Below are 24,805 nucleotides of genomic sequence, written 5' to 3'. Positions count from 1 at the left end.
TTCATCTTCATAGCTTCTAAATGACTGTCTCAAGTTTGTTTTTCCTCTTAAGAGCTGATCTTAACTATTTGATCACAGAAAAAATTTTACTGTAATGCTTTTACAAACATGACACACTCTTTGACTCCATAGGCCATAGGTGTTTGCTCATAAACATTTCAGGGGTTTAGCCAGCTCTTTCTCCAGTAATTTGTCACCTTTATTTCTTGCAGAGTTTTGGAACTTCCCATTGTTGCTTTCCATACAGAGTAGAGCTCCCTTGCCTTTCCAGCTCCTTCTCTCTTAACAGGAGCAACAGTACCTACTTCTCATTAAAATTAAGAAGTAGGCAGTACAAAGGTTTCTTTTTCTTTGCACTTCCCTAATCTTACACTGAAGTGATGGGAGGAGGAAGTGACCTACTGTGTACATCAGAACTAAAAAAATAAGAAGCCAGACAAATGTTCATGCACTGGCATGCGGATGTCTGCTCTGTTTTAATTTTTAGCAGATTCCCTGCTACATTTTTAGCTTGTGTGAACTAGAATTCTCCCAGACACTGCCAAAGCATGAATTTGGTCATAGGTGCTATTTCCAGTGGGTAGTTTGGATGTGCTCTCTGTTTTGAGAGTTGGGTCATACACATGTGAGTTACATTGTTCCCTCTTGGTTACAAAATGGGCTCTGTTGTAGGCATTTTCCTGAAACCCTGCACTCATCTTTGCTCAGCCATTTCCTTCCCTGCTCCTTCTTTTCTGAGGGGCTAAAAGAATAATATTCTGCTCTTTTGATGTCAGTGGTGGATAATCAAGGTGAGGCTTGAGTTCTGTGCTAGATATTTGTTTCTTGGCTAAAATATTACTTCTTTTTCTCCATTTTCCTAGTTTGATGATTGATTTAATTGAAGTTGAAAAGGAGCGTCTTCTAGATGAGGTAATGGAGTTCAGTCATTTTTGGTTTAACAAGACCCATATGTTGTACATGTTGTTGTTCTTGGATTATTTTTTCCTGGGCATAATTCCTCTATGTGCAAGAATAACCTTAATGCTGTAGAAATCATGCCCTGATGATCAGTACAGTGGTTTAAGAGATATCTTAACTGATGAAATCTGAAAAATAATGACATTCTTTGTTGGTCTTGGAGTTTTAAGGTTACTCCTATGCAAATGCAAAAAATAGTAACTTAGATATTTGGTGAGAAGTTTTTTTGCAAGAGAATAGTTAATTGCTGGGCAGACTAATTTTTATCCTATATGTAAGAGAGATTTTGTAGGAACATTGTGCAGGGCTTGTTTTCCCAGAACATCTTTACAGAACTTTAAGAATTTTCTTGGTATTTTAAAGATGCTTTTATATATAATGTACAATGTTTGTCTGGGTGGTTTTATCATTCTGTATTGTAATACTTTATGCAAAATAAGAATTTTTTATGGATCAGATATTTTCAGGTTACGTGGAGTTCAGCTCTGAGAGATTCTTAGCAGACTTCAGTGCTTCCTAAATGTCCTGAAGAAGTAATTGCAATCATAGATTTGTTTGCCAGATTATTTCACATTACTTTGCTTAATTTTCAGTGGTTTACTTTGGATGAAGTGTCCAAAGGAAAGTTGCATTTAAAACTGGAATGGCTCACATTGATGCCAACTGCTGACAATCTAGACAAGGTATTAAAGGAACACATTACTTTCCTTCTAATCTTAATTGTTTTGGGGTGATTTTGTTGTGAATTTTTCATGTATTTGTTAAGTATGTAACCAGATCTCTAGCTGCTGTGAATTTGGAGAAACAGCTTTATTCCAAACTGTCCGTCTTTAGAAATCTCATCCCAGCCATAAGTGTCAATGGTTTAAATGAGATTTTCAAATGCTTTTGTGGTTCTTTTCTTTCCTCTTAATATTACTGTTTGAGAATGTCTGCTAACATTTCATTACTTGGGAGACAAAGCTGGATATGATGTTACAATCTGTCCAATCTAAAAAAAAAAAGTAGGAAATGGGGTGCAAATTTTTGTGCAAATGGTTTTGAAATGTCGATATGAGTCTTGAAAACTTACTTTTTATGCTTCATGCTCTGAATTTGTGTATGTTTGATCTTTGGGAGATGTTTGGGGGGTTTTTTGGGGGTTTTTTTGGGTTTTTTTCAGGAAAGAGACAGAAATAGTAACACTTGCTTTCCAGGAAGGCTTACAGTGTGTTTTTGTTTTAGGTGCTAACAAGCATTAGAGCTGACAAAGACCAAGCTAATGATGGGCTTTCCTCTGCATTGCTTATTCTGTATTTGGACTCAGCAAGAAATCTGCCTGTAAGTTATGTTCTCATGGATACCCTTCTGTCAGAGTCTCTTGGGTACTCCCAGCATGTCTTGCTTGGTAGTGTGACACTGCTTTACTAACACACATTGTGCCATCTTCTCTATAATTCCTCTCCTTTCAAGGCGTATGATGTAAGGTCCACTTTTTTAGCAGCATAGTCTTTAGCTCTATATTTAATAAAACATTATTCCTTAATCAGTGTGGGTTTTCTTTAAAGAATGCTCCTTTCCTGGACTTGAAAGGCTGCATGTTTTTATTCCATGATGTTTTCCATACATGGTATGGGATTAGCATGAGGAATTTTAAGGAACTAACTGGGAAACAACCCACTTCCATAAGTTCAGGTGAACTTGCTTGCTTTGGCTTAGGGTATTGCTGGAGATTTTCAGGTGCTGAAGTCCTCACCATGAAATCAGTCCTGTGCAGTCCTGTGATGTTACAGTGCCAGAATACTTGTGTGAGATTTCTATCAGACTGGTTTTTGCAGGGTGGTTTATTTGCTTGTGCAAAACATAGAAATAAATCATGTTCTCTCTATGGATTTATCCTATGGGACTCTGAAATAACTTGCTTTGGAGTTTATTTCAGGTTAGTAAAGTACTGTTCCTGCTTGTAATTGATAGCAATAATAAATTTAACCCTACTGTAAAGAGATAAGTGAAACTTAACTGAGTTTTGCTGGTTTCAGTATTGCTGTTAGATGATAGGTTCTGGAAGTGATGACTAAAATATTAATCAGAGAATACAGTTTTCAAGCTTTGGATTTTTTTGCACACATTTTGCAGACTTGTCTGCTGAAATTTAGGTTAAAATTAAGTTAAATCCTAGTGCTAACAAATGAAACCTTAGTAGCCCAAACAATTTACATGACTGACTAGTGATTTCATGTCTGTTCCAGGGTGTATACAGCAGAGTTTGGAAGTGGTATTTCTAGGCTATTTTAAAAGTTAAAAAGACTCATTTGGAATAGAGTTGGAATCTTCATGTTTCCTTTTTAACCTCACTGTATATTGAATTCAGGCAAAATCTGTAATCTTAGCAGAAAAGAAATTAGAATTACTACAGTACAGAGTAAGCAGGAACAGAATAGAATTATGGTGTGCTTAGTATCAGTTTCAGAGTACTGCAACAGACAGAAAAAGTCTGTCTGCCATCTGTTTTGTGTACTAGATTCAGTTGAACCAATTCATGTATCTTTGTGTTCAGCTACTGAATTTTACTGAAACAGCCACAAAGCTAATGTTTGGTAAAATACACTAAAGCCTCTTACTTAAAATAAGTGGTGTAAAGTTCTCTCCTGCACCAGTTCCAGTCTTTTCCACATAGCTCTGATTCTCTCTTACATGCTCCAGCAAATACTGAGGCTTTGTCATAAATTATTTTTTTTGTTTTAAACAAACATTCTCTAACATTGTTTGTTTTAAACAAACATTCTCAAACGTTGTCTCCTTCCTTTGGAAAGATGAGGTTGCAAGTCTCAACTTCTGCCTGCTTGTGCAGACAGTATTTTAATTTCAGTGCATTTAATCAGTAGATCTCTAAACTCTAGGGCACAGAAAGGGGGAGTTCTTTGCACAAAGCAGATAAATTAGGAAATTTGGGAACAGCATCCCGAATTTCCTATTGCTGCATTTGATATTCTGTCTACAGTATAAGAATTGCCTGGGTGGGTGGAGAATGATGGTCATAGTGTGGGACCTGTTTAATCCTCTTTCTTCTTCCTCTGCCAGCCCAGAAAAGCAGTTGCAACAAATGACTCCATATTTAACTTCAAGTAATTTTCTTTCCAGTGTTGTAAAGAATATAACAGAAAGTAACATAGAACAATTGCAAATTCCATGTACAACTTTACTACAAAAGAATAATATGATACTGTGTTAAATCAAATTTTCCAAAACCAGAGACCAAAAGGCTTCACAGTTATGTCACATAGGGGGAAAATACCATGGGAAGACTTTTTTTTATGCAGGAGAACTGAAAGTGTTCCTGCACATTCTACAGAGACAATGTCATGGAACTTCTACATGAACTGCAGTTAATTGTAGTAAATAGAGCTTTTTTATGGCCATAGGATTCTAATATGGAGCAACATTTATGAGACTAAAAACACGATATTTGTTGGTTTCTCATGTTTTGCTCAAGTTCAGTCATAGGGGTTGTGTAGAGAAATAGCAAATTAATGTCTTTGATTGCTTGTATTTATGGAGAAGAGAGAATTCAAAGAGAATGGTTAAAATTACACTGATCCTTATTAATAGTTTGAAGATTTTTGTGCACCACTTTAATGTTAGAGTGAAAAGTTTTCTACAATAATAATTACTTTTTATTACCTTGAAAATTGCCTTAAGTGAATGCTTATCACTGGTACATTTTAGGTCATGCCCTCAGCCTTGTTTTGTTGGAGTTACAATGTTGACTTACCACAACTCAGGCCTTTCTTTTGCATCATAGTTGTGAGTTTCTGGCACACTGGGATGATTGATCTGGAAAAAAATAGAAATGGTGTAGTAGGCTTGTCTCTAAGTTAGTAAACATTAGTTGGATCTGCCATATAAGTCTGAACTACCAAGAGTGAGCCTGGAAAGTGGGTTAATATATTTGAATAATTAATTAAAAAACTAAAATTCAAAAAACATTCCACTTTGCTGTGCTACAGAAAGTCATTTAATGGATGAAACTATTTGTAATGAGAAATATTTACTTTTTGTTTCTTGCTGTTTTCTCTGGAATCCTTTGACTATTTTCCTTAACTTTTCTGTGTAGTAAAGCTGCTTATGCATTCATTCTGCCACAATCCCATCACTCTGCTTTCTCCTTCCATTTCCATCTTCCTAAGAGTATCTACGAGGGAAACTTTGGGTGTGGATACTTAAAAGAGAGGAGAGCATCTGGACTAGTCTTTTGTGAAAACACTACCTCACTCTATAGAGCACTATTTGTGAGTTCTCTGGTATTGTTTGTATTGTACCTTTTCTCTGCCAGAGTGTGGATTAGTGCTACTAAAGCCACTCACTCTAGTGGAATGAGAGCATGCAATTTGTTTTCCTGCATGGTTTCAACAAGTGTGCATTGTTTTTGTGCTATTTTGATTGCATTTTAAAGGCTACTTAAATTTCATTGATCAGCATATCATTGGGTAAGTAAGTAACGTTTTTTGATAAAACCCAAGATAAGTTTGTTGTAAAAAGCTCTTTACATTTAACTTAAATTGCTGATTCATTGAGAAATAAAATGAATACTGTACTAGCACTATGTGCTGGTTAATTGTTGGCTTTTAATGCAAAGAAATTAAAATAATAAAATTGCAACCAATAGTTTCTTCAAAAAGTGACACACTCAATGTTTGTAAGGACTTGTAACCTCTCCACACTGGTTCAAGTTGTTTTAAAAATGGGTGCAGTTCTTTGTGCTTCCCAGACTATAAATTCCCTTGTAAATTCTATCTCACTCCATGATGCTCCTTGTTTTGCAAATTCCCAAGCTCCTTTTCTTTTTTGGAAATTAGTCTGTAGTTGGGAGAATCCAGGCTAGGGTGAGCTAACAAGTAATACTTTTTTCTTGAATTTAATGTTACAAAACTATTAAAAACTGATGAGCCTCTGAGTATCTTACACTTAAATCTGGAAGTACAGCCTTGGTATCTTCAAAAAGACTGAGAATCTGCTCAGAATAAGTATCTTTTTTGCCAGACAGAGGTGGGTTTGTCTTTGGAGATTGTGCAGATAAATTTTAACTGGCTGGCCACATCATAATCCTTGATTTTAAAACACCTTTCCAAACCCCAGCAAAATCCTGTTCGTTTCTCTGTAGAGGTTAATTTTAAAGTTTCTAAAAAGTTATAACCATTCTATAATCTTGTTTAAAATAAAGGAATGAGAAAGGCAATTTATAACCTAGAGTTCCATCATCTTAACATCCAAAAATGTTAAGGAGTTGCTATTTCTTTTAGTTACACCTATACCAGATATATCTTAAAAGTAATTATCATTAAAAAAAAGAAGCTGGATTAAGAATGTAGATGTTTTTTGTGGATCTTAGGATCTTTGTGGTAAGACAGGTTGTCTGTATAGAGCATTTATTTAGAAATCAGACAAAACTTTCCAAATCCCTGAGTCGATTTGTGAGGCAGAGTGGAACAGCAAAGAAAGCTGGGTCTGGATTCCCTGCTGCAGCACTGGGAGCTGCCTGGCTCTGCAGTGTCCTGGGGGCTGCTCTTGCTGCAAAGGAGGAGGAGGTGGCTGAAGGCCAGGGGACAGGAGAGGTCCCTGGGACCTTAAATAGCCCAGGGATAAAACCTGGGTCTGAAATAGCCCAGGGATAAACTCCAGCAGCCCCAGAACTTCATTTGTTCCCAGAGCATCCTTAAACATCGGCTGTTATAAAACATTCCCACTGCAAGCCCAGTCTCTAACATGGAACATGAGTTACTGGGGAAGTGTTGAAAAGGGAGCTCACTTCCTATGGGGAGAGGAAAATTCTGAGTGATCTCTGTTCCTTTCTAGATAGTTTATTCACTGCTGCAAATCTAGGTTTGTGACACCAAGACATTCACCCATGTAAATCTGTTTAGCTGAAGTTAAGGTATAAGAATTGTGTTAGTTTAATTTCCAGAAGTAACATGAGTTTTATGATAATCAATAGTTTATAACAGTTTTGGTGTCTGTGTAATTTATAAATTATCCATATTTTAAATGAGCTCTTACAGGTAGTGGCTGTCTTCTGGTTATCTGGTGAGGATGCACACAGAGATAGCCCAAGCAACACTTAATGAGTCTAAAGAAGTAGTGAGTCATTCTCCAAATCATATTGAACCAGAGGCTGGCTGAAAAACAAACCACTTTGTTACTTGTATAATTTATGGGTTTGTTATGAGGAGTTACTGCAAATGTCACTGGCTGTTAGAGAATTCCACAGTGTCGTGATCAGTATATTTCTTAGATAACTCATCCTCTTTTCCTGTTACTGCAGAGACACTCAGAACCATACCAAGACTATTTTGTCACCCAAAGCAAGACCTTCCCTTTTTATATTGAGTATCCCCTTTCCTCCTCTGAGTCTCCTTCCTCCCAACCTTTCAGCCACCATCTTCATGGACCTGCAGCTTCTTCCCTTGAAACCTGAGGCCTGGCTTTAAGACATTTGCCCCAGCTGATGTCCCTGTTGGCCTATCCTTGCTATGATTACAGAGGAATTGGGATATGCTCAATATCCAGGAGTCAATGGTTGCCTGCCCTTATCTATGACCACATAGGTTTGGTTTTGAATTCTAAAATTCCTTGAAATAATAATATAGGAAGGGAAAGATTTGTATTGAATATGCAGGTGCAAATGGGAAGGAAAAAAAGTCCAGTAAGTTGAGTTGCAGTTTAAGATTCAAAATTATTTTGGTGAATTGTAGATGCCACCTGAAAAAATCAGGTACTTCTCTGTAGAGGACAGTCATTGCCTCCTTATAAATGTGGGATGGAAATAGAAAGAAAGAGATTTGAAAAGAGATCTTTCTACCAAAAGAGATTTGTAGTCATGCTGTGTCATGTTGTTATGAAAGAAGACACTGTGCTTGTGTAGAAAAGAGGATTGCAGCCTGTGAAAAGCATGGCCTATTCCTTTTGTTCTCTTAGCCATTACCAGGGCCCTGGTCTTGGCTGTAGAAATTTAAGGTCTGGAGCACAGCACTGATGATGGGAGAAAAAGTAACCATGGCTGGCAGAGAAAGGAACTTGGAAATAAATCATGGAACCACAGAAGGGTTTGGGTTGGAAGGGACCTTAAAGATCATTTCCTTCCAACCCCTGTGCCATGGGCAGGGACACCTTGCACTAGATCAGGCTCCTCAAAAGCCCCATTCAACCTGGCCTTGAACATTTCCAGGGATGGGGAATCCACAATTGATGCAAACAAAGTGACACTTTTATCTTTGTCAGAAAACAAGGAACAGTGCTTCAACTCCAGTAAAGAATGTACCTGTTGAGCATTTAAAAATTTCCTAAGGAAAAACAGTTAAGCATAAGTTTCAATGAGAAATAATTACTTTCAATTAGTTTCAACTGGGGATAGTGTGCAGTCACCATCTTTGAAGCTCTCTAAGTACAATACTAAGTTCCTAATGTATCAGATAAATCACTGCGGACATTATTCCATTACTTTATTTTAAGAAATATAATGTTCAGAAAAATACCCCACAAAAGTAGTCAAACCTTATTTCTGGTTCTCTCAAGTTTAAAAGTTGGACTTGATAAGCTCCTTGCTTGTAGGTTGCTTCCAAATAAATATTCTGTGATTTTGTCCTGGATATTGTATGTTCATTCTGAAATAGAAATTTTCAAGCAGGATCCCAGGAATCTTTGGAATATTTTGGCCAACTGGAGTATATGACATCCCAAAAGAAACTGCAAAATAATATTTCTGCATAAAGGTTAAATCTCTTCAAATTTTAGTCACTTAGATTTTCATTTCAGAAAGGAATTTCTTTTGGCAAAGCATTAATACCAGTTCCTGTTCATAAACCAGAAAGTTTTAAAAGGCCACTGTGCAATTTTTTATTGCCACAATCTACAGCTTCTTAAAAAGAATTATTCCTTGAAACAAAAATGTGTCTCTAAAGAAAAAGCCAGCCATAAGTACAGTAACTTGAAATCTGTTTTATTTCCAAATCTTATTTTCTGAAATTATTTCTTATAAATTGAATGCAAATTTTTCTAGACATTGTGTCACTTAAAGAACAGTATATTAATCTTAATATAAAATTATGAAATTTCCATATTTAATGGAAAGCAGTGAGAGGTTTTGTGTTGCTTAGCCAGTTTAAATTCCTATTTTTAGTGTATTTACATGTCTTCATTCGACTGAGTAAAGTTAGCATGCAGTGTTTGCATCACTTTTCTGAAGAGGCTTAAAGAAATTTGACTTTTATTATTATATAAATCCCTATCAATTAGATGTTGTAATTTCTCCCATAAAAGACTCCTTTGCATAATTACTTGACTTGTCATCAGAGAAGCTTCTGGGTTGTGAAAATATGCTCAAACAAATTCTAAAAGGATCATTAAGAAGGCAGTTCATAGGGCATCAGGCATTAAATAAAAATATTTTGTGAATTATCGCTAAGGTAAAAAAAATGAGCAGAGAAATAGAAGCAGAGGGAAATTTTGTATATTACTTTTAAAGCAAAATAAAATATCCAGAGGAGAAGAGGAAAAAAAATTGTCTGATTTTTTTGTTGTGGTGGTGGCCCTTCATTGTTTTGTTTTCTTTGAAAGATGTTGTGGTTTTTTGTTGTTTTTTTTTTAAAGTTGATTTTTTCCCCCTGCTTTGTCCTATGTTGTCATGTCATAATTAATTAACCTAGTGAAACTGCTTCATTGCATGTCTTATTAACCCTTCCTATGTTCATTCTCTCCTGACTTAAAAGAATAATCCATTAGAATTTAACCCTGATGGCTTGAAGAAGGCTGCTGTTCAGAAAGCCCTGAAGGTAACATTAATATAGTTGTCCATTTAAGGTCACAAAAGTAATTGGAAATGCACAAATGCCTGCAACACTCTGCTTCCAACACTGGATGGGATTTCTATTGCCAGATACAAATTTAGTGTAATTCTGTTTCACTTGAATTTGATTTCAAGAGGCCAGTGTCAGGATGTTGTTAAAATTCTGTGGTCTGTGGTAATTTGAACTCTAGATCAGATTAGTGGAGTGCAGGCTGCTTGGGAAGAGTGGGGAAAAGTGCTGGGAACTGCTTTGTGGTAGTAACTAAAGAATGAAGGTGACATGAAAGCTAAGACATCTTCCACATACCCAGTGATACCTTATCACTCAGCTCTGAAGGATTGCTTTGGAATAATCTTGTTCCTGCTAGATATTTTCAGTAGGTTTTACATTTTTATATGGCTACTAAAGAAATTTAGGCCAGCTTTTTGGTAGGCAAACTTGGAAAGGGCTAATGTTCAGCTGGAGGAACTTGAACAAGGGACAGACTTTAATAGGCTGTCAATAACAAGTCTGTCAGCACCTGGTGTTAGAGGTGCATTATATGTGTGTGCACATTGCTACCTGCTTAATTTGAATTAAAATTATTCCTATTTACATATCAGCATGAGTGACAGGGTCATTTATCAACTCCTGTACTTTCATCGTTTTATGAAGAAAGTTTCAAGCATCATTTTGTGGACAAAGAAAAAATGAAGATAATGTCACCTACTATTTTAAAACACCATCAGTTGCAGTGTAATATGGCTTTGTTTCTGTTCTGTAAACCTTTGTATTCAGCTTTATTAAAGAACTAAATATTTTTTTCTTAGAAATCATAAAAAAAGAAAGGCAGCATTCATCCAAGAAAGGAGTGCTTTCTTAACAGCTTTGTTTCTAAAGGAAAGTATGTGACATTAAAGTTGAGAATTATTAGTGGAAGTATGATGTCCAAAATGTAAGTTCAGATAAAAAATCTAAGTGATGCGCTTTCCTAATTTAAAAATATAAAATTTTTAATCACTTGGTTGTAATTGTGACCTTACATGCATTAAGAAGATTTTAACTAACTTTCTGTTGATATACCTGATTTTCCTACAGGGTAGAACTCAAAGTAACCATGTATCCTACATTTTCTAGGCTTTTTAAACTGCATTAACACCCGCTTGAGATGATTAACTTTCATGTCTAAATTTTCTTTCTGAATTGAATTTTTGTTAGATTAAATTGAAATTCATGAAAGAAACATACAGTTGGAATGTTCCTTTGTATATATAATTTGTTTCTAAACTGCTGTTTGTTTTCACAGTTTGATGTAATGCTATACAGCTGGTGAGCAAGGCTCAGATATGGCAGATGGTTGATTCTCTAATAAAGAGTATTTGGTAAACTGTAGAAATATCCCTCACATACATTATAGTGCATATTCTTTCTCCCCCAAACTGAAAAGTAGGGAACATCAGTGTTGGATACCACATCCAATTTAATAGTTCTACAGCACTGTATATAAAGTTCCTGAGTTTGTGCTTTCTTCATATCTTCCATCTGCATGCAATATTCATTTTACAGTTTTAACTATGCTTCATTAGCCTTGGGAATTGCAATGCTCATTAAAAGATAAGAATTTGCATCTTACCAGTTTCATTTAAAGAAAATGGAAATGAGTCTAAAACTCCTGCTTATTAGTAGCATTTTGCTTCAGCATATTCAGGTAGTTGGATGCCTTCATGTTGATGTGCTCACCAGCTACTCGCCCGTCTGCCATTCCAGCCAGCTGAATAAAACACTGAGAATAATAGAGAAGCATGTAGTAGAATGCATATGATTTGTATTTTTAAGATGCAAACATTTAAGTTTCAGAGGGGAGAGGTTTTTGCTCTATTCTGAAGGCAAAGTTTTTGCTTTTTCTTTACCAGTCAGGAAAGAAAATGAACAGCAATCCCAACCCACTTGTTTTGCTGTCAGTTGGACACAAGGCACAGGAGAGTAAGGTGAGTTCCAGCTCTAGGCTTGGCTCTGTCTTCACATCTTTGCTAGGTCTGTGAGCTTGGCATTTGGCTACCAAGCCATGGTGCATATACACACACTAAGGTGCCACCAGAACTGAAATTGGCAATAAGCAGCCAAGGATTACAACCTGTGACCTAAAACCACCTTATCAACCAAACCATGGCACAAAGGGCCACATCCAGTATTTCCTAAACACCCCAGGGATGGTGGCTCCACCACCTCCCTGGGCAGCACATTCCAGTGCCCAATCACTATTTCTGTGAAGAATTTTTTTCCAATGTCTGGCCTAAACTTGCCCTGGTGCAGTTGCAGCCTGTGTCCTCTTGTCCTGTCGGTGGCTGCCTGGGAGAAGAGGCTGATCCCACCTGGCTACAGCCTCCCTCCAGGCAGATTCCTGTCAGGGAGTTGTGGAGAGCTGTCAGGGAGTTGTGGAGAGCAATGAGGTTCCCCCTGAGCCTCCTCCAGACTCAACAACCCCAGCTCCCCCAGCTCTTCCTCATCAGACTTGTTCTCTAGACCCTTCCCAAGCCTTGCTGCCCTTCTCTGAACACAAAGTGCCTAAATGAAAACTGTGCTCATCTCTTGACACCACCTCCATTAGACAAACGGTTTGATAATTTGTGTACTTCCTTTTTTCTTAACTTCAGATTAGATACAAGACCAATGAACCAGTATGGGAGGAAAACTTTACTTTCTTTGTACACAATCCCAAAAGACAAGATCTTGAAGTTGAGGTATGTGTCTCACTCTCTTTAGATACCTTTCTTTTCTAAGATGTTGCAGCAGTAAAAGTCACACATTAAAGGCTGTTATGAAATGAGGCTAAATACAATGTGAACATGATTAAAATTATACTTAAAGTATTTTTTTTTTTTGACCAGGCAATGAAATGTTTATTTCCATTTACTACTAAAAGGAAGAAAACTATAACCAGGCTCTCACATGAATAACATAGTTAATGGCTGTCTTTTCTAATTAAAAAGAAATCCAAAAGTAAATTTGATATACCAGTTTGGAACTAGGAATCTTTCCTCTCTCACACCAAGGAAGTATTCACTTTATCCAAATACTGTATCCCTTTACACTGTTGACATGTCCTTTACATAGTTCTAAGAGACTGAAGTGTAAATGAGTGAGGACTGTCTTAGTCACTCTTCCTTTAAAAGCTGTGGTAATTAATTTTCACTCAGACAGTTTGAAAACCCTGTAGTTATTCTTTTCATTGGTCTGGTAGATGTAGATATGGTTGTCACTTTTCTGTCTTACTTTTGCTGTAGAAGGAAAGGTTGAAGAAATGAGGCATTGAGTATATATTTTTTTTTTTCCTTCAATGTAATGTAATCTTGAAATCAGGGAAACTTGGTTTAAGAACAAACTACTTTCAATATTGTTTGTATTTTTTGTTTTTAAATAAAAATGTATTTTCTTTCTTTGAATTCTTACAAAGCAGATGATACAAACTGACTTAATTTCTGTGTTCCTTCAGGTGAGGGATGAACAGCACCAGTGTTCCTTGGGGAACTTCAAGCTGCCTCTAAGCCAGTTGCTAGAGAGTGAAGATTTAACTATGCATCAGCGATTCCAGCTGAGCAACTCTGGTCCCAACAGCACTATAAACATGAAGATTGCACTCAGGGTACTCTAAAACCTTTCCCATTGTAAATATCTGACAGCATATTTAGGGCTGTGGTGACTCCTGGTCTGGCAGCTTTTGAAGAAGCCAGCACATTTCCTTTAATGTCACCTGCCAAGTGTCCTTGGTTGTGCAGAGCTATCAGTACACAGAGATAGCCTCTAATTTAAATATATTCCATTTGAAAACTGTACAATGCTCAAAATGAAACAATAGTCACCTGCATTAATTAAAAACAAGGTCCCCTATCGTTTTAGGTTTGGAAATCATGTTTGGAATCTGAATTCCTTCAAATCTCTTTGGAACCCAGTGGGCTACAGATTAGTGAAAAAGCCTCCATCTAGAAATTGAGCTGAGGTTTTGATGGTTTTAAAAAGTAAAGTGTATAAGGAAAGGAAGTACCTGCATAGAACTGGAAAAATTCAAATCAGCCTTCAGACATGTTGGAGTTTTGAAAACAAAACTTGCAACCTGAAAGTTGGTTTGTCTTTTTTCTCCATCTAAATTACTTGGCTTAATAAGTATCTCTTTGCAAACACTGTCACACTTCTGTTATTTTTCTTTCTAAAGCACTTTGTTGCTTATGTGTCATTAATAAATTAAAGCAACTTATAAAAGAGGAAGTAAGAACAATTTTAATGATAAAAATTGTGATGTAAAATTAAACTTCAAAAGAGTAGAAGAAAAAATTACAGAATATCTTTCCCGATGGCTAGAAACGCAAAGTAAATAGCATTTACACCAGAAGTGGGTAGAATATGGGAAGGGAATAATGAGGACAATAATTCTTAACAAACAGAGAATTTCACAGTTGTGAAATGAAGTTACCATGAAGAAGGTGGAGATGTGCTTTGTCATGTAATGTATTTCATAGTGTAGAGTTAGCAATTGTAAATGGTTTTGGTTCTGCTTTAGTGTCTTAACTTTACAACATGTCACCAACCATTATTCTTGTCATTTGTATACTGCAAAATAGCAACACAATATGTATTTTCCTGTATCTAGGTCCTTTCTCTTGAAAAGCCGACAAGATCTCCAGATCATCAACACTCAGCCCAAGTTAAAAGGCCATCTGTTTCCAAAGATGCAAGAAAATCATCTTTTAAGCCTCAGGTTCCAGTCTCACCAACATCTGACCCAAACAAGCCCGCTCCAGCATCCCCAGTGACTGACAGTGACAAAAAGACTGACGCAGCTGATAAGAGTCAGCCTGCCAATGCCAGCCCGCAGTGGCCGACAGATCTGAGCCGCAGCTCCTCCAGCCTGCAGGCCTCCAACTTCTCGTGCTCCCCCAGCCACCTGTCGGCGAAGGAGCCCACGCCCAGCATCGCCTCCGACATCTCGCTGCCCATCGCCACGCAGGAGCTGCGCCAGCGCCTGCGCCAGCTCGAGAAGTATGGGGGGCTCAGGGCTCCTGCAGCGCTTCCCAGCCCGTGCACACAGGGTCACCAGAGCAGGAATTCACATTTCAGAAATGTTCCTTACTGTTCAGTCATTGGCATTTTCTGCTTCTTCCTCGTGTCTCAGACAGACGCTGCAATTAGAAGTTCCTTACCATTGTGATCGTCTGCTAGATAATCTAAGTCCTACTTCTTCTCATAGCTGCACTTTGTAGTTTCATGGCAGTAGTTGCCTGTTTCACCACTGAATCCTATTAGCATTAATTAAGCCAATTAAGCTGGAAATGGTTGGTCTTATTTTAAAAAGACTCAGAGGGATATTAAGCTATAAAGAATGTTAAATGGGTAATCAGTTACTATGCAGTCACTGAAGATTGGTGTGATGTGCTTTCTTAAATTCTTGAATTTTTTTTTACTTGCCTCAGTGAGCAGCTGTACTTACCAAGTACAGACAGCTGAGCAGCCATCCTGCTCTGAATAGGAGACTAGAAACTATTCATTCCCTATTATCGAGCTTCTCTGTGAATCTCAGTAGAAAGATTTTATTTTTTATTTGCAAGGCATTGAACTAATTCATCTTCTCTGTCAGAGGACATAGAATTAACTGAGTCATGGAGGTTGAACAGAATCTCTGGTTGATCATCCCTCTGCTCTAAACAGATTCCTCTTCAAAGCTAGATTAGGTTTCTTGGGCCTTATCCAAATAACTTTTGGTTATCTTCAAGAATTGAGATGCCATAACTTGTTCAGCAACTCCAGTGCTTAACCACTCCACTTTTAAAATGTTCTTCCTTATTTCTATTGAAATGTATCTTGCTGGAGCTTGACTATGGCCTCTTGTTATATTACTGTGTACAGCCACAACAAATCTGACTTGGTCTTCTCTAAAATGTCTACTTTAAACAGTGGAAGGGCTGCAGTTGAGTCTGCTGTTGGCTCTCTTTCCAATTTGTACAAATACACCACCTGCTTATGGTGCTTCAAACCCCCATTTATCTTCATAGTCACACGCTAACTTGTCTTGACTTTGTCAGGCTTTCTCCTGGTCCAAAACTGAGTTAGAGTTTGTTAATTGTGATAAAGATTGAAATACCACTCCTCATGCAATGCACAAATGCCATAGTTTGTCATTTGGTAAGAGTGGTAAGATTTAATGAGGTCCTTTATTGCAGACCACATGCTCTTAGGTGCTTTGAGTATTTTTTGTTATTTCAACTAAGAAAATACTGAAATTAAATCTTCATTCTATTTTTTTAAGTGAATGACTTGGGAATTTTAATGTATCAATCACTTTGTAGTAGATATTCACAAAACAGGCACTCTTCTCCCTTGAAGATAAGATATCCTTCAGGTGGCTGAGAAATGGCAAATATGGCACATACAGTCTTGTGTGATATGGAAAATACTTACAGACAGCTCACACAAACTAAAATGAGCATTTCATGGAGATGAGGGAACTGCCTATGCTGGCCATTCTGTAAAACACAAGTTCTTAAACATGGTGCTTGCTTTTTATTTAAACATGACCTATAAGTGTAAATTTTTTCTAATCTTCTTTTTTGTGGTGATATAAACTACAGAAGAGTAAAATAAAAAAAACTATAGAAGCTTGTATTTATACTGAGCTTTTACAGGAATTGTAGATTTAAATTATCACTATTATAATCCCAAGAATATCTACATTTCTATGATAAGAGAACTCAGAAAATAATGGGCTGATCTTCTAATTGGCTTCTGGCCTTAGGTAAGAGAGGCCCATGCCTTAGGTTTTCATTGCAGTTAGCACTATTATTCTTTCCACTTTCCTAGATGCTGCTTTGATGTTTATTTTAGGGCAGGCAAGTTCTTTACTTGTAATGAAGAAAGTCCCATAATCCTAATGACAAGAATACCTGGCCTATTTTGGAGAGCAGAGTTGTTGGCCAAGGAGTTGAAGCACAAGAATTTCATGAGGATGTGCTCACAGACTTACATGGGTTCTCTTCTTTCCCATTGGTCTGGAGAAGTCAAATGGATAATAACTGATTTCTGGAAAAACTGCTCAGTTAAGTCTTACTTCTAATGTGCATTTTAAAAACTAAGCATAATGTTCTGTTTTTTCCTGCAGTGGAACAACTCTGGGGCAGTCTCCGTTAGGACAGATTCAGCTAACAATTCGTCACAGTTCACAAAGAAACAAACTGATTGTGGTGGTGCATTCCTGCAGGTGAGCATACACTATTTCATATCTGGGCATATTTCTTTATAAAGTTTGTCCTATCCTGACTTACTCTTTAGTGGATTGGTTAATCATTCTTATTTTTGAAATAAAATATGCATAAATACAAAAATATACAGAGCTGTGCTCAGAATCAGGAAAAACTTTGTGGAAGACTTTGCTCTGATTTTATATTTGTCTACTATGCCTCTGTCAGATTTTAAATGAAAATGACATTTAGATTTTTATCAGCAGTATCTGAAAGCTGTTTCTAAGAGACTGATTATTTTACAGAATGACCAAAACACATGATTTCTAAAAAGCCATATCCAAATTTCAAATCAGAATTTAGGAAACACTGCATTCCCACCTCTGCTCTCTGCTTAGGTCATTTGGTGTTGTACAAGTCACTCCATTTTGTGCAGGGGAACAGCTTCATGTACTAAATTAAGTGATGGTAGTGTAGACATTTATATTCAGCAGTGTCTTGTTGGTTTTTTAAGAGCTTTTCCTTGGTTTTCACTTTCCCAGAAATCTGATAGCGTTTTCTGAAGAGGGATCCGACCCCTATGTGCGAATGTATTTATTGCCTGATAAGAGACGATCAGGAAGAAGAAAAACACATGTATCAAAGAAGACATTAAACCCAGTGTTTGATCAAATGTAAGTTCTAAACTATGTATAGTAGTTTTGTATAATGTAATTACAAAGCTGTCAAATTAAGATTTCTGTGCTTACTGAAGAGTGAGCTGTTGAAGTTCCTGGTTGTCAGCATTAGACTTGATCATATCTTTCTCTTCTGCTGTAAGAGCTCTTCTATCCTTTTCTATTCGCTGTTATCACTACAGCCCTTCTTGCTGTTAGCAGCCACTTCTGTCTTTCCTGCCTTCCTACAGCAGTTCCATGGCCCTGTGCTGTAGCTCAGCTGCAGGATTCGCTCTCCTGGCAGGTGGTGAGAACACGAGTGCCTTTGGCTGGCCAGTGCTGCTGCTCTCCCTTCCTGCCAGGCTGGCTGAGTGCCTGGCTGATGCTGCCAGCCAGGGCCTGTGCATGCTCACATTGCTCAGTCACTCTGTGCCACTTCTCAGCATCCAGGGAGGCAGGAAATTTCCTTGTAGGTTATATCCTGGCCCATATGTTGGTAGTTGTAACAGCTTGTGCAATATTATACTGCATAAAAATGCTTATCCTTGAACTCATCTTTTTGAAAGTGGTTTCCCTCACATTTCTGCCCCTTACTCTCCCACCCTTTGCTTTTCAATAAAGACCTTTCTCTACTGACAGCAAATGAATTCAGAGAAAACACCACTTCAGTCCATTCTGTCAAATCTGTAAATCATTAGTTAGAGACTCCAGCAGATTTTCTTGGTAGTGCAGCTCTCTCCTGTTCATTCCAGGTAATAGATTTATTTTACCATGCCTTTCCAAGGAAAGTGTATTGCAAAGCAATAAAGCTGTTTAAGAACTGTAGTGACAAATAGATGTGGGTTGTGCTATAACCTTGTCCTGATTTTGTCTAAGTTTCAGCTCTAGCAAAGAGCTATCTTTGATACTTTTCTTTAGCCAGACAGGAAAGAAAAGGAGCTCTGGTTATCAAGCACCAAGGATCAGTAAGACTGACCAGTCTTTTCCTTTTGGAAAATGCTAATACTGAGCTGTCAGTACAGTGGGATTCCACTTTCTCTTTTCTCTAGTCAGTGCTTCACCTTTGCCTCCTTTTCTCTTGTTCATGGGTTTGTTTTGTTTTACCAGTGGTCTCTAGAGGCCAAAGGTAAAAGAAGTCTCAAACATTTGAAGTTGATATTGATCACAGTTTTCAAGAAAAAATTTAGGCAAAACATTGGGATTTTTTTTAAATTTGTCTCAGACCTCATTTTTTAATTTGGGGAGGAAGATGGTTTGGTTTTGATTTGAGTGGCTGTTTAGCTGAACTCGGACCTCTGGTACAGAATTCCCTCTAATACATCTCTTTGCCTGCCAGGTTTGATTTCAGTGTTTCCCTGCCTGAAGTACAGAGAAGAACATTAGATGTAGCAGTGAAGAACAGTGGTGGATTCTTGTCCAAAGATAAAGGGCTGCTTGGCAAAGTAAGTTGGTAATAAGCAAATTCTGTTAATCCAGCTTATTACATAAAACAAAAATCCTCTTGACATATGAGTTGGTGTTGATTGAAGCCTGATCCAGGTATGAAGCTTTCAAAAATTACAGGTGCCTGAGATGTCAGGCTTCAGTAAGGGAAGGAACAATCTGCAGAGCCAGACTTAGAAGGATGAGGCAGTAGTCTCTTCTAGGGAGTGATAAGTTCACACTAACAAAAGAAATGTGCTTGTCAGACTTACTAATCATGCTGTCAGAGAAAGGAAAGAACCAATAGAAACCAGGCAATATTTCAGAAAATGTTCAGACAAAACTGGAAAGACAAGTACTTAGGGAAATACAGAAGTAATTAAATCCCCAGTTTGTAAAATCCATGAGAAGGAGCTGCTACTGGAGACATTCCCAAAGCCAACACCAGCTGCTGTGTTTGTACCTTCAGTGTTCTATAGGCACACGTTAAATCACCCGATTGCTGCACACGTGATTTGGGGCATGAAAATGGAATAGTAAATTCCTACACCCTTTCAAATTGCCATATTTGAGCTCTGTGAAGAGGATGAGAGATACAGAATCATGGTCAGTTCATGGTGAGCAGTGTCCTCAGTTTTCCTGTTCATCTGGAGGGCTGTTAGTAGGAACACATCTGCTGATTGCCACTGCCATGCTATGCTGTGCTCTGGGACTGCACCACTGCAGGGTGAGGATTTTAAGGTCAAAAACAGCAACTTGAAACTTTAGGCAGCTAGCAGAGAGCTGTGATGACAAGGATATAAAATACATCATGTACCAATGGCATTGCTTATGCTTATTGCTTAACTGTAGTTGACAGGATTGTCAGATTTTTATCTGTAATAGAATTAGAATGAAAGGCACACACAGTGCACTGATTGGTAATTTAACTTTCCACAGTTATTGATACCTCTGGCATCTGAAGAACTTGCTAAAGGCTGGACCCAGTGGTAAGTATAACATTTCCTTTATTAATAATAATACTACATGCTAATGTTAATACTCCTGTTAATGTTATATAGTAGTTAATGTTAATAGTAATAATGGTAATTACTTTGTTAATAATAGTTTTAATAATACATACTAAATGTAAAAAACCAATCCTTTGGTTTTTTCTTTTTCAGGTATGATTTGACAGAAGATGGTACAAGGCCACAGGGTGCAAGTTAGGCCCATGGACGCCAGGAATTCCTCACGCATAATTTTGCCAACCTTTATATATTTTTAACGCGTTGTTTTCAGAGATGTACCAATGTTATTTTTATAGCTTTACTGATTTAGTTCTTAGACACATCCCCAATAATTTTATAACACTTTGTCATTTTATGTAGACATAGCCATCCTCATTGTTAAACTTTATATTTTATTTTGCTAAACAGTTTTATGTGTTATTGTAATGTGCAATAGTACAGTAAAGTAACCTTTTGTGTTTAAATAGATCTTTATGATGGCTGTACCTATTAGAAAGTGAAAAGAACACGTTCTGCTGTTTTCCTGCCTTGTTTTATATCTCACCAAGATATACTGTACCATGTAAATATATAATATTTTTTTATAATTCTTTCATGCTGGTTTGAATTCAGAAGAAAATCAGATAAAGGATAAAGATATTTTCTTCTAAATGCATGTTAATTTCTTCAGATGAATCTCTTTTTGTCTTTGCAGCACAATGGTCTTAATCATTTTGTGATACTCTGCAAAACGAAACTGCAGAAAAACATTTTTACTTTATTGTGTTTCTGGCCCAGTGGGGCTAGCTTAAAATGTATAAAACATTAACATTTTAATATTTATATATAAATGTATTATTGGGAAATCATGCTATAGAATATTATAAATAAAAATGAGAATTCTATAAATATTCTATAAATAGAGGATGAGGTCCACAAATAGCAGTTTCTAAATCTGAGTTTTCATTTAATGGAGTAAACATAACAAACAGTACAGTTTTATTATACAGGTTCAGTTGGATTTCGTTATTTATTCCTGTACTCTGGAGTACTAGACATGTGATCTTTTGAAGGTATGAGGACATGGATTTTTCTGTATTATAAAGATGTCTAGCCACTTTAAACTGTCCCTACCACCATGTTTCACTGATTTATAAGTAGACAAATCAGCTTGCAAGTTAAGTTCATATAGTAGGCATATGTACAAGACATATGTTATTTTTATTACACAGTACTGTGCTAAAATAGTATGTTATGTGATACCTTCTGTAATCCTCAAATAAACACCAGTAGGTAAGAAAGTGGGGAACTGAGATAAAATTGACTGTCTTTGACAGTTGCTTCATTGCTGCTGAGTATGTTTGGTGCATGAACAAACTGCACATCAGTGGCCCAGGCAGGTTTCTGAGCAATGCTGTCCTCCTGAAGCATTGCCCTGGGCTGGGCAGGAGGCAGCAGTCAGCACACACTGATCCAGGCAGGCAGGACCTCAAGGGAGACTATCAGCCCCAACAGCTGAGCTCATAACTCTAATTTTATGAATTATGGGACTTTTATTTTTGTGTTCAGAACTGATTTTTCTTTTTCTGGTAAGTTTTTTCAGACTGTTAGAAAAATGTGCATTAAGAATCTAAGAGAACAGCTTGACTGTTGCAAAGCCAGTGTCCTCATCCTTGGAGAAGTATGCAATTAGACAAAGTATATTATTTAGCTAAGATTCTAGAATGATGTCTCAGCCAAGAAAGAATTTTAACGTGGAATGATGAACTCCTGAAATTAGCTTTATTGCAAGAAAACTGACAGAACCTTAACTCTAGATGTAGAATTTGTCTACATTACTAGATGTACCAAAGTGCCTACCATAGATGTAGCTTTTTGTCTTTTTCAAGTCTAAAAATTTAAGTTTGTCTAAATTCAATTTAACAGGAACATTTGTTATGGTTATGTGTGACCTGCACTATACACCTCTATACAGTGATGGCCTTCCCATTGCCACTTTTTATACACAACAATTTTATCAAACAATCTTACATTGTAAATTGTACTGTAACTGTTGTTACTGGGCTGGGCAATAGAGATTCTTTGTAAGAAGACATTTCCATTTGAAGGCTTCACTGTATATTGGAATGTATGAGTAGCTATATATCCACTCATCAATTAATAGAAAATATATTATGAAATACATATTTTCTTTGCTAGTTCTCCATTAAGATGTTAAAAATGGAAAGACAGAGAATTGTTCTTAATGCAATGAAAATGCAGAAACCAAATGCTAATCTGAATAAATGAGGTCTAAGAGTGGCAGCTCAACATAATTGCCTTTTGCCTTTGTTCAGTCTGAGGTGGAAGGATTTTTGCTCTACATTTTGGCCAGTGACTGCACAGAGTTTGATCTGCAGCCAAAAAATAGGGTGTTAAACTGATTCAGTGTTCCAAGTCTTAAGTGAAATCTGGGGACAGAAAACTGCACTTAAACACAAAAAAATTCTGTCTTCTAAAGTTTGAAGGTGGAAAATAATGCTGTGTTCAGGCAAATGTGAAAGGATAGCACAAAGTGAGTAACTGAATAAAGAATATAGGGCAGGTATTCAAAATAGCTCACTACCTAAAATTAGGGGTTGGTTCTTAGAGATCCCATTTTCCATTTAGGAACCTGAAATGAAGAGATTGAACTGTCATTGCAATTCAGCAACCAGAATTCCCATAGTCTATAATCAGTTCTGGATGCCAGATCTTCAGAAACATTCTCCTGAGTGAATTCGGATCAGACTGTGAGTGCCTAGATGAGACTGATTCTTTGGATAGTGGATGCAACTTTTGTATTACCAAATTCCAGTTGTTCCATTTATATGGAAGTGGGAAGGACAATTTTGCCTCTGGGCAAAAATTGCACCTCATTATCAAGTCATTTCTTCAATGTCAACTGATAGCTTTTCATGTAGTTCTTGTTATCCTGTGCCTTAAAATATGAACATATGAAGATGTTTAAGAAATGGTTAAAAAATAAGCTTTGTTACCTGTATGTACCAACACATGTTCTGTACTATTGAAACTGTTTTTAGAATTACTCTGCTTCACTGACAAGAAAACCAGCTTTCTTAACTATAGCAGTGGTATAACTCAAACTCAAATCAGCATGCATATCACTTGGAGGTGGACTAAAAGAGTTTTAATTTTCTGTCTTGAATCCTTTATCAGAGCTGCAGCAAATGGTGAGAGTTAAAATGAGAACAAAGGGTAATCAATTTTGTACAGATTGCCTTTTTTGCTCATGTAATTCTACATTATGATGCATGTATTTATTCAATAAATGGTTCGTATGGAAATTGGTGTGTTCTTCCCTCTGCACACACACACCCCCTCCTCTCTTGCATATCCCTGTTCTAACTGGCAACACAATGAACTGAATTTTCAGTCCTGTAGCCTCCTCCTGTGACCTAGGGAGCCTTGCTGTAAGGTCTGTAGGCAGATTTTTGGATCTTACATGAGAGAAAGTGGTGTGAGAAGTGCAGGACACTTCATGGGGATTTCTGTGCTTGATGTTCTGGAACAGATTCACACGTAAGAATGAGCTGGTCCTTTGTTCAGTTTCAACGTCTAAATTTTATTTTTCTCTTAAATTGATCAACTGAACAATTTGTCATAATTCTAGCACTTATTAATTGTCTTTAAATATGCTTTCAAAAGGACCTAGAACTGTATTTAATTGCCTTAGATTTAGAATCAGCAGATTTCTACCCATGGCATCCTTTCCTATTCTTTCATTAGCGTGGTAAGGTTAATTGATGAAAAATATGATGATGTACTGCATAAATAAGAAAAAGGCTGTTATATCCTCTATCTGTTCCAGAAAAAATGCCATAGAAATCATGCTATTTGCATGAAAGATTAATTTATAATTAGTTATAATTCTATAATTAATTACGATACCTTTTCCCACAAACAGCTATACCTTGTCTGAATTCATAATATTCAGTCAGTTTTCATGAGCCATAAATAAAAGCTGCAAAGCTTCATCAACCAATCACTATCCCACTTAGAATGGGCTCCACTGGATAATCTTTAATGTTACTAACTACAAAATTATGTTCCACTTTGGTTTGGGTTTTTTTTTTTTCCTTAGAAGGAAATACATCCCTTTTTTAGCAGAAGAAAAATAATCTGCTGATCAATGGGAAGGCAGCTAAAGCCTAGGAAAAGCATGGCCCTCTCCACATGTCCCTCATGGCAAGGTGGTTCTGGATTGCAGACTCTCTGGCAGTGCCAATACTGATCAGGTGTCAGCATTTTCCTCACTTGGGTCAAGATCAAACCTTCCATTCAGTCCTGCAAGACAGGTGGTACCTGGACCAGCACTGCCTGTGTATTATTTACAGATCTTACTGGAGAGCAGAAATAACAGTGCAAGACATTCCTGCAGATAGCTTTGGTATTAATTTGATGGGCTCACCCCAGCCCAGGATTCTTCTTGGTATTTGCTGTACTGTTTAAACTGGTTTGGCCTTTCAGTTCATCCAGCCCCCACCTAGGAGCAGTGTTTGCCAATAAAGTAACCAGTGTGGCTATTTTCAGTATTTTCTCAGCTAAGAGTTGAGTACAAAATTTGTTTCCTATGAAATACTTCTTTTAATCAATTTAATTGTTTATAACCTCCCCCTGATAAACTCTGAATGTTGGATGGTGCCTTTGAAAGAACCAAAACCGCAGATTGTCCTGGACCCATTTGTAGCTGGCTGCTGAAGCAGTCAGATTAT

The 24,805-nt window shown here is 37.1% G+C and overlaps 1 protein-coding gene across 4 annotated transcripts in view; it reads left to right on the top strand.

Moving 5' to 3' along the window:
- ESYT2 (extended synaptotagmin 2) overlaps positions 1-23,377 on the top strand; it is an 80,595-nt gene extending 57,218 nt beyond the window's left edge. The window contains exons 11-24 of one of the 4 annotated variants that reach the window (XM_014269782.3): positions 864-912; positions 1,554-1,643; positions 2,185-2,280; positions 5,127-5,228; positions 9,702-9,764; positions 11,672-11,746; positions 12,413-12,499; positions 13,252-13,401; positions 14,404-14,792; positions 16,906-17,004; positions 17,527-17,658; positions 18,977-19,082; positions 20,002-20,051; positions 20,226-23,377. In XM_014269782.3, the coding sequence (XP_014125257.2) occupies positions 864-912; positions 1,554-1,643; positions 2,185-2,280; positions 5,127-5,228; positions 9,702-9,764; positions 11,672-11,746; positions 12,413-12,499; positions 13,252-13,401; positions 14,404-14,792; positions 16,906-17,004; positions 17,527-17,658; positions 18,977-19,082; positions 20,002-20,051; positions 20,226-20,271 (1,534 nt within the window). In that variant the 3' untranslated portion in view covers positions 20,272-23,377. The remainder of the gene's footprint in view (positions 1-863; positions 913-1,553; positions 1,644-2,184; positions 2,281-5,126; positions 5,229-9,701; positions 9,765-11,671; positions 11,747-12,412; positions 12,500-13,251; positions 13,402-14,403; positions 14,793-16,905; positions 17,005-17,526; positions 17,659-18,976; positions 19,083-20,001; positions 20,052-20,225) is intronic. The other 3 variants (XM_074553322.1, XM_005480409.4, XM_005480410.4) reach the window with 3 other exon arrangements.
- The last annotated feature ends 1,428 nt before the right edge of the window (positions 23,378-24,805 follow it).

Source organism: Zonotrichia albicollis, chromosome 1 (genome assembly GCF_047830755.1).
Source record: "Zonotrichia albicollis isolate bZonAlb1 chromosome 1, bZonAlb1.hap1, whole genome shotgun sequence".
Lineage (NCBI taxonomy): Eukaryota > Metazoa > Chordata > Aves > Passeriformes > Passerellidae > Zonotrichia > Zonotrichia albicollis.
This window is presented reverse-complemented; position numbering and strand designations above follow the sequence as displayed.